Source organism: Lutra lutra, chromosome 3 (genome assembly GCF_902655055.1).
Source record: "Lutra lutra chromosome 3, mLutLut1.2, whole genome shotgun sequence".
In the NCBI taxonomy this organism is placed as follows: domain Eukaryota; kingdom Metazoa; phylum Chordata; class Mammalia; order Carnivora; family Mustelidae; genus Lutra; species Lutra lutra.
In genome coordinates, this window is record NC_062280.1 from 184559708 (window position 1) to 184576969 (window position 17262).

The 17262-nt window shown below is 39.3% G+C and overlaps 1 protein-coding gene across 1 annotated transcript in view; it reads left to right on the top strand.

Moving 5' to 3' along the window:
* The window catches only part of GPC6 (glypican 6), a 1108998-nt gene that overhangs the window by 289315 nt on the left and 802421 nt on the right, over window positions 1–17262 (top strand). The window contains exon 2 of the mRNA XM_047720233.1: window positions 227–385. Coding sequence (XP_047576189.1) covers window positions 227–385 — 159 coding nt within the window. The remainder of the gene's footprint in view (window positions 1–226; window positions 386–17262) is intronic.

Genomic DNA, 17262 nt, shown 5'->3' on the forward strand with positions numbered 1-17262 from the left:
AATTTGGGGGGGTGGGCACAAATGTTCAGACCACATCAGGTTCAACTGAAGTTGATGTTGAATGTTGAGTGCTTGGGATGTTAAGTCCACTGAGGTCCAGATACGTTCTCAGGGCTGGTCCAAAAGGTTGCTGGACCAGGTGCCTCAGGATTGGAAGGGAATGTTGGAGAAGCAAATTCCCCAAAGTCCTTATCATCCCATCCTGACATGTACCTTCTCATGGCAGGGGAACACTTAAGAATCTGCCCTCAAGAGTATACATGCTGCACCACAGAAATGGAAGACAAGTTAAGCCAGCAAAGCAAACTCGAGTTTGAAAACCTCGTGGAGGAGACGAGCCATTTTGTACGCACCACGTTCGTGTCCAGGCACAAGAAGTTTGACGGTAAGTGGGACGACTTCTGCTTCTCTCTGTTCTGGGGGTGCCTTCCTGAGACTCTCGGTCTTCTGGGAAAACCATTTTTTTTTAAATGCAGTATCTTTTCTTTCCTTCTTAAACATTTCTATAACTTGGTCTATATTTAGAAAAAGCATCAGCATCCTTGACAACTTTTGTAGTAATATCTTAGAACAACCAGAGTTAACAAAGAACTGTTTTGAATTTGTGGTTTGCCCGTGAGATTTATTCTGAAAGATTTAGCTTAATTTTTCATGATTAGAGTGATTCTAATTCAGGTTTTGTCACATCATAGCTTGTCTTAATTTTTCATCTGGGGATTTTCTTTAAAATAATTAAGTGTCATTTAAAATTATTTGAAATATAACAACACTTTCAAGAAGACAGACTTGTTTTCAGTGCTGCTGACATGGACTCCTTTATTTCAGAGTTTGTTCCTCCAAGAATCTAGCCACATTTTACATTGCGGTGACAGTACGTTCTGAGTAAGGTTTAAGTCCTCTATTGATTTCCTGATTATAAGCCATCAAGTTCCTTTCTATATTCTATTTGTTAAATAAACATTCTGTAGGAGAGAGCACAAAGAGTGAAAGTAATCATTACTGGGGTTTCAGCATTGAATAGTCTCATCCGAACTTCGGGAAAAACCTTTTTCAAAAGCAATCTGATTTTTATAAACTGATTTAATAATGATAGTGATAAAGTTAATATTCTCAGGTGGTTGTGTAGTCTTTAGAGCTTTAAGAAAGGAAGGTAATTCCTGTCGCTCGTTGTAAAGCAGACTTGCCAATTGTGGTGACCTTTCCTTGTACCATAGGGTCACACTAAGTTGTCCTGGGCCAGGAGACCCGCCATCTTTTCCCTCATCCTTTCCAGTCAATGCACGGTAAAGCCCGTTAGAAAATGCTGGCCGAAGTTTGGATTTTCCTTTTTCTATTCTCTGCAGCAGGCAAAATGTTCTGCTTCATTGCTGCTTTAAACTATTAAAGTAACACCAATTTCTTTCATATCAGCCCTCTGAGTTCTGAGAGGTCTACCTGGTAGTGTTTTTAGTGCTTAAGGTGATGTGACGTTCTCCGTGGAAGTCAGTGGAACTTTATCTTTTCTGCCCAGTGTCCCAACATCTGCACCTTCGTCCTCTGCCCCTTACTCTGTGTTCAGCTTTATCTGTGGATGTGCATGAAAATAATTCCTTACTTAGAGGTGAAGCTGTGAATGTTGTTCCCATGAATGAAACTAGGGAGTACTTAGTTGTTCCCCTTGATTGACAGATTACAAATCCGGTGACATTCAGGAGTCCCTGTAGGGGCTCTGTGTTGGAGGAAATGTAATGTATCACTTCAGGTGGAGGCAAATTGAGACACCTTATGGTTTGTTACAGAAAGCAGGGAGAGTGATCTGGAGCTGTTGACTTTTACCTGTCTTTGGGAAATGATTCTCGTGCCTTTATTAAGCCGTACTCCAAAGTTGAAGTGAAATAATTCTAGGCAGCATTCATGACACATGTGTATATTTCCTTCAATAAAAATATTTCATGTAAGGTGGTTTTATGGGGAGTTGATTAATTTTTTTAAATGTGTAAAGCCATTCAAAAGGACGGAGCCAGATACTTGTATTCTCATCTCAATGACTTTTAATATCTTTGAATTTAGAATCCTTGATCTCATCTAGTTGGTCTTACTAAAGAAACCTCTCCTCATCTTTCTCTGACTCTCTGTCTCTCTCTCCAGATGTGTTTTAAATTGTTTAAATGTACTTTGGGGCATTATGTCAATTGATTTGACAGGACATTGATTTTGTTAAGATTAGATCTGACATGGGGGGGTGATGAATTCTTTTCCTCATACTGCATCCCACCGCATTAGGCCAGGATGGGAGAGAAGTTGAGTTTTTGTGTTTTGTCTGTTTTTGGTTTTGTTTGTTTGTTTGTTTTTTCCCAAGGAAGCTTTCAGCCAGCCTTATTTGTAAAACTCAACATGTGATCCTGGTGAGCTCAGCTTTTGAAGGGTTCAGTCTTTTAAAAAATAAGTAAATAAATAAATAAATAAACTATGTAAATAAACTCAAAGTTCCCATTATAAGTCCTGCTGTCTGTTTAGACAGTTTCTGGAAGGTCAGCCACACAGTTGTATGACTTACCATCTTATCCTGGAAGGTGATCCTGCTGAGTCACTTTTCAGGAACAGGAGTGCATTCATGTGGCAACTGTCCATTTTTTCCCTTAGCTTAAGAAAAAAAAAAAAGAAAGAAAGAAAAGAAAAGAAAAGGAAAAGGAAAAAAAGAAAAAAGAAAAAGAAAACAACAACAAAACCCCAACAGACTTCCTCATTGATGAGTATCAGTTGATATGAGCACAGAACTATCTACGATCAGTTGTGGAATGTTACCCTCTGAGTCTGATTTTCCCAGATACAATCAGTGGTATTCTGAAAGATTTGGAGTTTATTTTTAGGAGCTTCCAGTTCGTGAGTCATTTTGCATTCTTGCTGGGGTCTCTCGATCCAAAGTGTCCATTTTGCATTTCTGACTCTGGTCCCACTTTCTCAGGGATCTTGACTTATCTCCTGGATTTTGCATGTTTTTGTTGGCTATATTATATACATGACTGTTTTCCACGAGAAGGTGACCACTCCCTTTCCTATTTTCATTAAGTACAAGAACAATTTTAATTGCATCTGATACATGTGATTCTGTCCAAACCATATCCAGAAGGCTAAGTTCAGTCACTTTTAGCCATTAGTCTACAGTTGTCACTTTCCTTATTGTACTAGAAATGTTTTGATTCCATTTAGCTTTTCATTTTGTGGCAGAGGTGACTCTTAAAACTTGAAACTCCAAAAATGTTAAGATAACATTCTGTGTATTGCCATAATCTTTCTAGTTTTTATTAATATCTTTGGTAATATTTAGAAGAAACTGTATAAAATTATAACAATTCACTGGGTGCTCAGAAGCTAAACCTGAGTTCATATGAATTCTTCTCCAGCTTTCCTAAATGGACAGGTCTGGCTTCATACTCCCATTAGCCCTAAAATTTGTAGTTGAGAGGCCATAAATTGAAAATATATATATGTCTAATCTCAACTGCAGACATTCTCATTCTTTGGCAGAGAATTTTCTTATACCTGAGTAGCTTTTTCTTTTTAAACATAGGATTGAAATGTTACGACGAAGGTATGTAAAGTAATAGTTTACATTCTTGGCACTGATACTTTTCTAAGTGTCTCACAAGGTTTTGGCTAGTTGGGGTTTTTTTGTGTTTTTGTTTTGTTTTTTTGTTTTCTTCTTTCCCCTCTCTCTGGTCAAATCTCTGCCTCTGGCTCACATTATCTAGCCCTATAAGCCCATCCCCTTGCTGGCGGGACCTTGCCTACAAAGATTCCCTCAGAACTGTACAGGGTTGTACTCAATTTGCTCCGTAGCCAAGCCCAGACTTTTGTCACACCCCCAGGGTTACATCACAAGGACCATCCAGAAACACCTGGCAGAATGATCATAGCATTACACCTTTACTTCTCACCTGTCTCACCTCTGCCAAACACCCAGACAGCCAGAAGTGTGCAAAATAAATAAGTAACTCATATACAAATATAAAAAAAGGGAGTGACATCTTTGTGCACCCACTCGTTTTCCCAATATTGTTGTGTGTAGTGACCCTCTGACCCGGTCAAATTTGTGTCTAAAACTTAACCTCACTCATGCTTCTAAGTGGCTCATGTGTTAGGATTCTAGGAAAATACACAACAACCAAACACTCTGATATTAGTAATAGTAATACTAGGATGACACTTGGCCGTATTCCTCACCCCTTACAGATGTTCAGCTATGGACCAAAGTGAACCACAGAGCAGAGTCGCAGAGCTACTCAGTGGGAGACTCAGCATCATCGAGTCCTAGGCTGAGCCTTCCTGAATCGTCAGCCCCAGGACCCTTTGAACTATCCCGTGCTTTCCAGCCCCCAAATGTGCTAAGGTTTCACCGAGCCAGCATCTACTCATATGTCTCTTGTGCCTGTCCAGTCCCAGTGCTTGTGGGGAGGATGTGATGCTGTCTTTCAAAGACAAGTGGAATGGGACTTTTTTTTTTTTTAAAGCTTAACAAAGATAATTACCCACCTAAATATAGTCTTGCTCCCAAGGAACCTGGGGCCTAGAGAGGGTAAATCACTTGCCAAGTTTCCACCAAGAAGAATGAAACCAAGACTGTAACCCAATACTCTTGACTTACATCAGACTTATAAATAGTAATGTGATAGGAACTTGACATTTGCTTGAAATTCTAACTAAGCTTTTATTTGTTTCAAGTGGGTGCTGGCTCAGAATTACTGATATTCTTTTAACAAGGCAGTGATGATATTGGTGGGTAAAGAATGTACCTATGTTTTTGGAAAAGGCAGGAATAGTATTCATTTGAGTGTTGAGCCTTGGTTAAAGGGGAATGAATGTTTTGTGCAAAAATATTATTGAATCAATTAAGCCATGTTATTTATTCTTATCTCTTATCTTATCTTGTAGCTTCTATCTTATTTTTTTTTTTTAAAGATTTTATTTATTTATTTGACAGAGAGAAATCACAAGTAAGCAGAGAGGCAGGAAGAGAGAGAGGAGGAAGCAGGCTCCCTGCTGAGCAGAAAGCCCGATGTGGGGCTCGAACCCAGGACCTGGGATCATGACCTGAGCCGAAGGCAGCAGCTTAACCCACTGAGCCACCCAGGCGCCCCAATAGCTTCTATCTTAATATGGGTACCAGCACCCTATTCTCTAGGAATCTATATGGAATATGGATTATTCAGAGACAGAAAAATTTAGTTGAAGGGATATTTTATTTTGCTTACATTTTTTTCTTCAGATTTATTTGAGCTGAAATTTACACATTTGAAGCTCGATATGTTTTTTTATTTGTTTAGTTTGTTCTTCTTGGTCTTATTATTTTACTTCCTTCCTGGTTTTTATTTATGCATTTTAATAATATACATTTGTCCAGAGATTTTTGGCAGCAAGTACATTTTTAAAAGCAAAAAAAAAAAAAAAATAGCAGTAATTTCCATCCTTCAGCAGAACTTACTCTGTAGTAACACTCAGAATTCTCATTTTACTGAATGTGGGAATAACATATACACAGCGACATAATATTTTTATGCTGCAAATCTGCTTATGTTTTCTTTTTAAATATCATTTCTCATCTATATACTGTGGAGATGACAATAATATAGTGATATCTGTAAAATATGGTCTAATTTTCCTAGAGAAAACACTTACTCGAAAAGGATGAACCACTAAGTAGTTTTCCATATGGTAGTAGAATCTTCTGTATTTCCTATCACATGGGTGGGGTGTGTGTGTGTATGTGTGTGTGTGTGTGTGTGTGTGTGTGTGTTTGATTTCAGTTTGGAAACATTTATTCAGAACGTTCTATATAGAAGATACTTAACTGGGGGTGTAGTAGATAAAAGACAGCTAATAATGACAAAAACGTTCACTGTCTGTCATGAAGTTTACCTTACCTTGTTGGGGAGATGTGTCTCTAAAACCAACAGTAAAGAAGGCAAGATTGGCTCTATCATATGGTAGAAGTCTATTGGAGACAGAAAGGAGGGAATAGAGTGTTGTACTTAGAGGCGTCAGAAAAGACTTCTGGAAGAGGGGACGTCCAGGGCCCTTAAAGAATGACTTGATTGTATTAGTTAAAGAGGGGGTAGGAGGAGACAGATTCTGTGCGTATGTCCTCAGAGTCCTTGGGATATGTCTTAAACATATTTACTATTGATGTTTTGACACACTGTTCATTTACTGACATTTAGTCTGGTGTGGATCTGTTATGTAGATATTCTATAGAAATGTACCAGTCCTGTATCAGTCTTCTATTGTTTTGTAAGAAACAACAACAAAATTTCAGGGCATGAACAAGAAGCACTTATTTTTCTGCAGTGCATCTTTGGATTGTCAGGAGTTTGGCTCTTCTTGTCTCTGCCCTACTCAGGTTGGCTCTAAACTATGATTCGGTCTGGTCCATTCTAGATTTCACTGTTCTTTTGGAGGCAGCTGTCCATCTTGGTCTTCTCCTCGTCGTGGAGTTTAGACACTAAAATTCGTAAGTGGAGGCATGATGCCCCTTACCGCCTAACTTAGAATGGGCACGCTCTCTTCCCAGGTTCTGTTGGCCAAAGCACATCTCCTGGTCATTCCCAACATCAGTGGAGAAGGGAGGAGATGACTTCATGGAAGTGAAGGTTGGGGAAGGAGTGAATACTTCTACATCCTAACCACCATAGTTCTCAACTGACTCCTGCTATTCTTGAAACAATATTCTGTGTTCCACATTGGGTGGTTTGTTCCTTGTTGTTTTGGTGGATTCTCTAGGAATTCAGGAGGGATAAGTATTTTCTAAATAAAGCACACTGACATACCTCTTACACCACTAACTTCCATGTCCCAGCTCAGCAACAAATGCACACAAAACCACACACATAATCACGTACCGCTTCCATGATGTTATTCAAGAATAAACTGGTGTGATATATGTTTCTTAAGCTACTAGTACCCTTGTTCACTGTACAGAATAACAAGCTAACTATAATTCATAAGGGTTATCACATTAATTATCTTACAAAGTAATTAGCTGAGCACCTCCTTTAATTTTGCCAGGCCACCACCTCTATGACATGTATTTTATCTGAAGGACACACCTCTGGTAATCACAGTGTGCAGAATTGGGTTTTAGAAATTGGAAACTGTCATACTATCACTGGAAAGTAATCTGCCAATTTTCCCAAAGGGCAGCCTTTCCAAAAATAAGAATCAGCTAACCAGAGATTTCATCTGCGGCAGAACTAGTGAACAGATTAACAAATCGTAAATGCCTTGCTTCTGCACAATGTTGGAATAGATGGTCCATGCTAGGGGTCCTTTAAATGCAATGCAAGAAGAACTCAAATCTTTGTACAAGTGAAATTTGTCTTCTTTTTCTTTCTTCCTCCTTCCCTTCCCTCCCTCCCCAACACCCCACTTTTCTCCCTTCCTTCCTTCCTCCTCCTTCCCTCCCTTCCTTCCTTCCTCCCTTCTTTCCTTCCTTCTGGAATTCCCTTCATTTTTTTTCTTTTTTGTATTCTGCTCTTTGGACAGATCATTCAAAACTAAGGAAGCACACTGCTCATAAACAGCCTTGTGTCCTCTGTGATGGACTACCAATCTTTTTTTTAATTCTTAGACCCCTACCACACACCTCAAAGTAACTTAAAATACATTACGGTCCCAGTGTAGTTGTAATATTATCATCTTATTATCACCAATTCCCTTGCATGGTGGTTTTGCCGAGCAGCTGTTTCACAGACAAGCCAATTTCTTTTAAGTATTGCTCTATCAGATGCTGAAACCAGCCCTACCAGAAGGGTTCTTGGTCATGAATGTTAATGAGCAGACAAGTATCTGCTCTCTGACAGGGGCTCACGAATCCTTCGAGTAAGTATGGGTAAATTATAGGAGAAATTTTATTTCACTTAAATTGATCTGCCACTGAATAGAGAAAACTGATTTTCTTATTTTAATGAAAATCAAGAAAAATATTTAATGGTGGTGTAAATTAGAGCTCGATGGAAACATTTTTGTCTTCAAACCTGAGAGCACTCAGCTCAGTGTAGACGGTTGGACTGCATGGTGTGCGTAATGACAATGGAAAATTCATTATCTCTAGTTAAGGGTGATGTGCAGTGGGAAGCAGTATGAGTCACTCACTCTAACTGGGATTTTGTATCAAGATTCTTGACTTTCCTTCATCATAGGGAATTAGAATAAACGTGTGTGTTCCTCCTCTGCTGAGACAACACAGTTTGCCTTTTTCAGACAAATAACAAGGTAAATGTATAAGAAGCATTTATGTGCTTTGAGAGTTCTAAGATTTAGAAGAAAACGATTCAGGTGAAAGCTGAAATGACATACCCTGTCCTGATGGGAGTCCCTGAGGTAGGCACGTGGAGCAGGAAAAGTGATAATGCTTGAAGTCGGTCGATGAGTCCATGAGGGTTTATTATAATATACCCATTTATGTATGGTTTCTACATTTCTATAACAAAAAGGTTTTTTAACAGGAGATAACTGACTTGAGCATATACAGTATGGAAGATGTTTAGTTTGTGAATCCATTCTGGATACACAACAGTGTCAACAGAGACTGTCTCTCTCACGCCTTGTGTATTTCATAATAGTAAATTGCACAGAACGTACCATTTTCAAATCACAAAGAAGGACAGAACTTATGGGGATTTTAACTCAGACCGAGACTACTTATCTCCTGCTTCTACCCCGCATTTTATTGTTCATTGACTAGAAATGGCATTTTTAGTTTACCCACACGAGTGGGCTTGTTAACAAACCTATTACGTGTGATTCAAAACGTTGAACTCTTGTGCAGCGTTGGTGGTGTAGTGGTAAGCATAGCTACCTTCCAAAATGTTGAACTCTTGTTTAGAAGATACAGCGGCACCATGACAAGCAGACTGTTCATACACAAAATTTGGCAAGATTCAGAAGAAAATGTAAAATGTAAAATTTTAAGTACATTATAAATAACATTTCTATATTACTCAGTAGTTACCCAGTGATTTTTAGTTGAATGACAACACCTACGTGAGCTTGGCATTTTAGCAAATTAAAAGGGAAAGACAGCTTTGCCTAAGCAATTAATTCCACAGGGTTCCAAGTATTCCACTGGGTAGGAATAGAATACTGAGCCAAATGTGGAGGTAGAGTCAGGAACCAACTAAGCCTGCAGAGTTCACAGCGCTCGGAGAAATTTTAAGACATCACTCAATGCAGCTTCAGAATTTTCCACTTATTATTCTTTCAGAAGGTTTGTTATATTCATTAAATGGACAAATATTATTTTGGGGATGACTATATATAGTAGTACATGATCTTCATGCTGTTTCCTCCTCACCTAGTGGTTTAATTGAATCCAAACAACTTGAAAATGAAAAGCAAACTTTGAAGTAAGATAACAGGGGATCTGGCCTCCAAGGCCTTGCTGTGTTTGAAGAAATTGTCGTTCTCCACATATTTTTTTAATTTCTGAAGATTTCTTTGCATACTTTTTCCTCTTAGAGGAACCGTGCTGTGGTCATTATAGCCTTTGGTTTCCCCAACCCTTCTATCTCCTTCTCAGTGCTAATGTAATTGACAACCTGGTCATTTTTACTTATTTAGTGTTTTTTTTTTTTTTTTAAGAAGTATGATCAATTGCCTGTTCCCTGTTGAAGTCTGAGCTCTCTAAGTATAGGGATTAGGTCTCCTATTTCTATTTTATCTTCCTTTGCTTGACTTACTACGGAACATATTTAACAGTGCTGCGGTGCTGTCGAACTACGGCACTGGCCCCCGCAGACCCAAGGGCACACGCTGGTCACGTGAATTACTTTGGTTTCAGTAATAAATACTACAGAAGAAAATGGGAAGCTTTGCATTCTAGTTTTCTATTAACTCTTAGGGTCTATAACCCTGAAAGTCATATTTGATTTCAGAAGCATTTATTTCAGTGGATTTAATAGACCTAATTTCAGATGCCTAGAGTGAAGATGGTCTTTATGTAGGAGCACAGATGGAAATCCTTACCTCCAAAAACAGGGTGAGTGTGTTCTTCTCTGTCACACACACATGCCATACACACGTGGACAGAGAAGAATACACTTGTCCTGCTTTTTGACGAGTGTGTGTGTGTGTGTGTGTGTGTGTGTGTGTGTGTGTGTGTGTTTGCATACGCATGAACATGGAGAGGTCTAGATGCACCTGAGTCACCATGGATAGGTTCCTGGGTTTGCACACTGGAAGTTTGGATGCTTTGGTCTGGATGGGACTAGAATTATTTAGCTTAAGCCCTCCCACGTTTCTGCAACAGTCTTTCAGTGTCCTGGTTTCAGTGGACTTAAGAGGTCAATTATCAGGACATAATATAGGGTGCAGAAAGATGACAGAGGTCTTTGCTCTATCACATTAAATATTGCGGTCAGTTTAAAATCTGCCAATAAAAAGTCCCCACTGTGTTAGACAGGATTAAAGTACCAATTTCTCATCAAACTATGTGTTTTATACATTAAGCAAGCCTCTTTTTTCACTATGATTTTGACAGTGAATTAATGCTCAAGATCCAGAATTCATTTGATCTTTTGCAGATCAATATTATACTTTGTTTGAATTTTTCACAAATCTGTTTTCTCTTTTATTTTCTAGTTCGTAGGATCTAACATATTTATTTTTCACAATCTAGAAAATGCATTTTAATTTCTTCATGTCTTTTGTTATTTTTATTTTTTAATTTTTGCTTGGATGATGTTTTGAAGTCATGTAACTTTTTAAATAACTTTTAACTTTTTTAGTAGCATTTTCAGAATCTAAATTAATGTATGCTTTTTGTAGAAAACTTGAATAACTTAACTTTAAAGTTTTAAGGGATTTAAAGTTTCTTTAAATTTATGTCTGTGAGGGTGGGGGAGGGAGGAAACCGAACCTGGTATGTCAGGATACTGAAGTAAAAATGTAATAATAACTAGTATATGGCTTCTCATGAAAACTTATTCAAATAACTTATGAAAAATAAATTGGAATTTTTAATTTCTATGTTTCTTAGTTCATAAATACAAAATGAAAAGTAGAAACCACATCTCTGTAAGAGGAAGGGGATTTTCTATTTTCTGGGGATAGTATCCCCCCTACTCCCATACTTCATAACATTTTGTCAATACAACTTTGGACTAATTTTCCTGTGATTGAGTTGATGGTCTTGATTTAGAGGACACGTAGAAGCCCTTTCAAATTAGGACAACATAGAGCTAAAGATTTATGTGATGCAGTAAACCATGGTTTATATTAAAGAATAGGTCAAGGGAGTACTTAAAATGAATCCTCTCACGAAGGGATTTATGGAAAATAGAGAATGAAGGAAAAACAACATGAACACTTTTAACGCCCTTCTTGAACAATAGTTCACAGTTCTACCCATGGCCCAGTTATCATTAGGTCAGCCAGACATGTTCTCTCTCTCTCTCTCCATTGTGCCCAAACATTTCAAGAAGAGAAATGGCTTCTGAGGCTATTGTCAGGCCTGGAACTTTCCAAGACTCCCTTAAACCAGGGACTAGCCCTCAGGCACAACCTGTCCTTAGTTTGAAGGTTTCACTAGTCTCTAGTGCGTAAAACTCGATTGTATTCTGCAGTTAGAAGAGTTGTGGAGCCAATTTTAATTAATATTAGCATTGTCTGTTTTTAAATTGCTAAATACATTCCCCCAAAATTCAGGCACTTGGTTAAAAAATGTTTGAGTTTGTTTTTCTCTTGGCTGTTTCTAAATCAAAAACATCTCTCTCTCTCTCTCTTTTTTTTTTCTTCCATGTAGATTCTAGGTGCCTGATGCAATGTATTGTCTTCATTCACTCATGCATTCCCCATATTTGGGGAAGGGCCTACTTTGCTTATATATCATGCCAAGTTCTATTCAAAACAAACAAACAGAAAAGCCAGGTCAACAGCTCAGGCCTTGGAGTCAGAAACTAGGTTTCAAATGCAGAATTTACAGTTTATTAACAAAGTGACCTGAGAAGGTTCTCGAACTCTTGGGGCTTCGTGTTCTCTCTTTTCGAAATGAGTATAATAATTGTAGTTTTAAAAATGTACATAAGGAACCCAACACAAAAAGTTAGGATTTCATTTAGGACGGCTGTGTCCCGCTCTTCTCCTTATCTGCAAGTGCTTCCGTGCTTGTCCCTAAGAAGGTGACAGCCCCACAGAGTCACTCAGATGAGAGCATAAAGAACTGTAATACTGATTGGTGCCATGAGCAAAAAAATAGATAAAATATTAGAGAGGAATGAAATGATTTTATGATGAGAGGACCAGAAGTGACTTTGTGAAAAGACAGAATGAAAACTGTCTTCAGGGGCGCCTGGGTGGCTCAGTGGGTTAAAGCCTCTGCCTTCGGCTCAGGTCATGATCCCGGGGTCCTGGGATCGAGCCCCGCATCGGGCTCTCTGCTCTGCAGGGAGCCTGCTTCCTCCTCTCTCTCTCTCTGCCTGCCTCACTGCCTACTTGTGATCTCTGTCAAATAAATAAATAAAATCTTTAAAAAAAAAAAAACTGTCTTCAAAGTTACGAAGGAATTGGACATTACTCGGGAAGGACGTGGACATGTGGCTAAAAGGCATAGCTGTGGGGAATTGAGAGCAACACAGTTGTGGCACGAAGGATGTATATGAATAAAAGAGGAGTAGAACCAGTAGTCGGTCCTTGAGTATGTTAACAGTGTGGAAAATTCAGTCTGTTCTCTGAAAATCAGTGGGTGCTCTTATGTCTTTCATTTAAATAATTGAATTTACTCTTGATTTTGAAGTTATGTAGACAAAAGTTAGAATTCCTGTTGAACACCAACTAAGATTGCTCTGTGGGGTTGGTTCTGTTTAATTGATGACTGACAGCAGGTGTGTGGATTAGAGGACAAAATGCAGTCGATTCCTTATTTTCTTTAATGTGTGTATCTGTATAATAATATTTTTAAATGGTAAACTTCCAGGCATCTGTGATTGAATATTATTCATGTATGGTCTGTGTGTAAGAATTCTTTACCTTAAGGGCTGCTAAATATTATTTCCATGGTGATTTGTGAGGAATAGTATTTTAGGCATAAACTTATCTTATTGTGCTTTTCAGGTTACTCACTACAGTGAATATGTCTTACTCTTACCATCATAATAATTGTTAGATGGTTCATCTGATTATGAAAATGAACATTAGGGGCACCTGGGTGGCTCAGTGGGTTAAAGCCTCTGCCTTCGGCTCAGGTCATGGTCCCAGGGTCCTGGAATTGAGTCCTGCATTGGGCTCTCTGCTCAGCGGGCAGCCTGCTTCCTTTCTCCTCTCTCTCTGCCTGATAGTGATCTCTGTCTGTCAAATAAAAAGTAAATAAAATCTTAAAAAAAAAAAAGGAAAATGAACATTAGTTTGATACCTTCCACGAGGCCCTGCCATACCCATGCCTCCACATATGAAGTTAGTGGTTTTGCTGAAATTTTTTCACGATAATGTTTGTTCAGTTTCAAAATCAGATTTGTATTTGAAATTATTAAATTTCACATTACATTATATCTGATAAAATGTTCAATTCCTTTCAAGTATCTTGCATAAAGATTCTCCCAGTAAAACCACACACAAATATATAGGACAAGGACCCTGCTATAAATATTTCCATCAACAACCGAGGTGGACACATAACTGTTGATCATTGCCTACTTCATGCAATGATCTGAATGTTCTCAGTAGCAATTTAGCACACAACGTAGTATGTAGATCTTTGGGGATGGGTGAATACAAACATTTTCATGGACTCCAAGTCTTCATGTCATTGAGAATTTCTGCCTCTAGAGCTCTGTTAAGAAGTCTACATTATGTAAAGATATGCATATTTACTTACTGTACATTTATGCAGTGTTTATTAAGTAGCTATTGATTTTTTTGTGGTTGCTTTTTAGCAGTCTTACACTGTCATTTTAAATGTGTAGTTCTTTTTTTTTTTAAGATTTTATTTATTTATTTGACACAGAGAGAGAGATCACAAGTAGGCAGAAAGGCAGGTAGCAGGAGAAGCAAGCTCCCTGCTGAGCAGAGAGCCCGATGCAGGACTCGATCCCGGGACCCTGAGGTCATGACCTGAGCCACCCAGGCGTCCCTAAAATGTATAATTCTTAAGGCAGCTAACATCTCCAGTGTTCCAGTTACTGGGCAGGGAGTCCTCCACAGTAGCAACACCTCCTCTTAGCTTGTTGCCCGTGGTGAATGAAAGATGCATCCCTGGGTGACTCATGGTATTTCTTCATGCTCAGGTTCACCAACTGTGGTTAATAGGAACCAAGTTCATTTGTGTGGAGTATGAAGACGCCAAGACTTTAAGAGTCTTTAGAATAAACTTCACCTGGGCATCATCCGCACGCCTAAGTGAGTTTTTTGCCAATGAGTAATGTTCCCTCACTACCCAGTCCGCCCAGACAATGCAGGAGAGTAGAGCAGTCTTCCGACGAGGGGTCTTCATTAAGGGGTCTTTGTTCCATGAATCCAGTTCTGCTCTGTTCCGTTCCTCACCTAAAACAAACAAACGAAAACACACAAACAAAAACAAAACAAAGACAAAAAAACCAACATTTTGAGGGCCATCAGATTTAGGAGAAATTGAGCAATACAGTTAAAAAAAGAAAAAATCAACACTGGATCTTCCTTGGGAAAACTTTCCTCAGTACCCAGCATGGCATGGTGATTTTGTGGCAGCCTCATAAAAGCTACCTTAGTGACAAAGCAGAAAGGTCAGCTGTTTATCTTCTCGCTAATGTGAAACCATAAATGTGGCTTTGTTCTCTACTCTGCGTCATCTTCATTTTAGAACCTCTTTCTTCTGTATTTGACCACCAATCGAGAAGCATGTCATTGTTGTCAAATATCTTAACCTTACATGCAATGTCTCTTTAAAATAAGTAATATAATGAAAGAAATGAAGCTTCCGTAACCTTTAGAGAGGCTAATTAACTGAAGGCCTCTCATGATGACTAATGGCACTTTTTTTTCTACACAAAAATCGCTTGTCATCTAAACAAACATTAGTGCATGTAATAAACCATATTGCCAGATAGCTAGCATTTCGGATTAAATGAAAAAAACCTTTATTTTAACAAGGTGATAAGAGACCGAGTTGAAAGACTATAATTAATTTCTTCCATGGGAAGAAGAGGGTCTGAGGAAATAAAGCATATTTTTTTAAAAAGCATTGAGAAAAAAAAAGGGAAAAATGTGACTTTGAAAAATATTTTTAAAGGAACCCAAACCACATTTATTTTAATAACCACACGTTAGGTCATATCCAGGACCACATCGTTACAGGGTTGCTGTTTTTGTTCTTTTGTTTGTTTTTTTAACTACAGTTCTTACGTTTCCAATATTGTTTTCTTTTCTGTTTTCCCCAGGAAAAGAAAACCAGGCAGGATCCTGTATTCCGCTTTACAGTTGTCATTAGCTAATAGCGCCGGTATGGAGAAGCCGTGCCAAGTGCACAAGAGCTGAAAGGTTTTCATTTGGAGTATTTGTTTGCAAAACAAGTACAGGCTAATGGAGGATCATTTGTAGAAAGCTCAGCCATGCTGGGTGCTCATTAGATAACTTGGAGAAAGACTCTCTGGTTTGCTCTCCCCTACCCCCCAGTTGTAGACACTTGTATGTGTTTCAATTAAAATCTCCATTTACTTCCAGCTGGCAGGGTTAGCATCCATTCTACCAGCAGAGAGCAAAGGTCACAGCCTCCTGCATGAAGACACATTAAAAAAAAAAGATGCCATTTGCCTTTCTTGGGTAGGTGCCTTTGAGCCACTCAGGGCAGGCTGGGGGAGAAGATTCCAAAGGGTCTGAGGGTCCGGGGACTTGCACCTTGTTTACCGATGTCGCTTTGGTAGCTGTTGGTCCAGATGCTGTGGCTGCTGTTGCTCTGTGGATTGGGACTCAGCAGAAGCTGTTGTTCTTTGCTGGAGTGTGTTTCTGAAATTCCAAATTTAATAGTCTGAGACCCAGTCATTGAAAGCTATGCTGAAAGTTAATTTGCTGAATCCAAGTTTATTTTCCTACCTCCACTGTGGTTGGTGATAGAGCCTTTCGCCTGTGATGCACAATAAAATGAGGGAAGGATGCCTTGGTTGCCCTTCCCCAGGCTGGCGAGGCAGAGCAGGGAGTGGTGGCAGCATGAGGTTGGGGGTCCCCGGGGCAGGGCATCCGGCTGTCCTCGAAGTGTCACACATCCAGATGCAGGCTCTGCCGTTCTCCACCCGCACAGGGTTTGGCGACAGGACAGACTTCAGTTTCTCATCCCCAGCGCTCAGAATAATACATCCTGCCTTGCAGCGTGTGCACATGAGATAAAGTGCATAGAACACCTCCTATAGAATGCCCAGCACATAGGTAGATTTTACTATTTTTAGCACGCTGGCCATGTCCCTTTTGTGAGGGTTTTCTGATAAAGGAAAAGGTTCTGCGTTTCCTTGCCTCGTTTCTGAACATGGAATTAATTTTCTCACTCCAAAAAGATGAAAATTCCTAGACATCCAAATAATTCTACCTCCTGTTTATTGGGTAGTACTCTCGGACTATCGTAAGTACTTTCGTAAGCTTTTGGTACGTGCTGTCCCATTTTTAGCCTTTACAACCATCCTGTGAGGTAGGTGATATTGTTATTCCTGCTGTTTTATAGTTGAGGACATTCTTGCTTGGAGACATAAGTAATTTGTTGAGTTCACGTAGCTAGTAAGAGAGCTGGGCTTGAATCCAGCCTACACCCTGTACCAAGCTGTACTTTCTCCCACAAGGAGAGCAGATCGATTTACCTTGAAAGGAAGTATTCAAGCTCTGCTTCTGACAGTAATTTCCTATGTTAAGAATGGAAAGCTCTGGGGGCGCCTGGGTGGCTCAGTGGGTTAAAGCCTCTGCCTTCGGCTCGGGTCATGATCTTAGCCTCCTGGGACGGAGCCCCAAATTGGGCTCTCTGCTCGGCGGGGAGCCTGCTTTCCCCTCTCTCTCTGCCTGCCTCTCTGCCTACTTGTGATCTCTGTCTGTGAAATAAATAAAATATTAAAAAAAAAAAAAAAGAATGGAAAGCTCTGGTAAACATTTTGTGAAAAACTCTACGCTTTGACGTGCTCACTTGGACAAGTTTGTATATGGTATCCAATGAACCTTAAGCTTGACGTGCCCAACCACGATAGAACAAGTTAGAACTTTGCATTTTTGCAAAGTTAACAGGCATCTCTAACAGGGCAATGCCGGCCCTGGGGATTCAGGGCCACGTGATCTGTGAAGCCACCA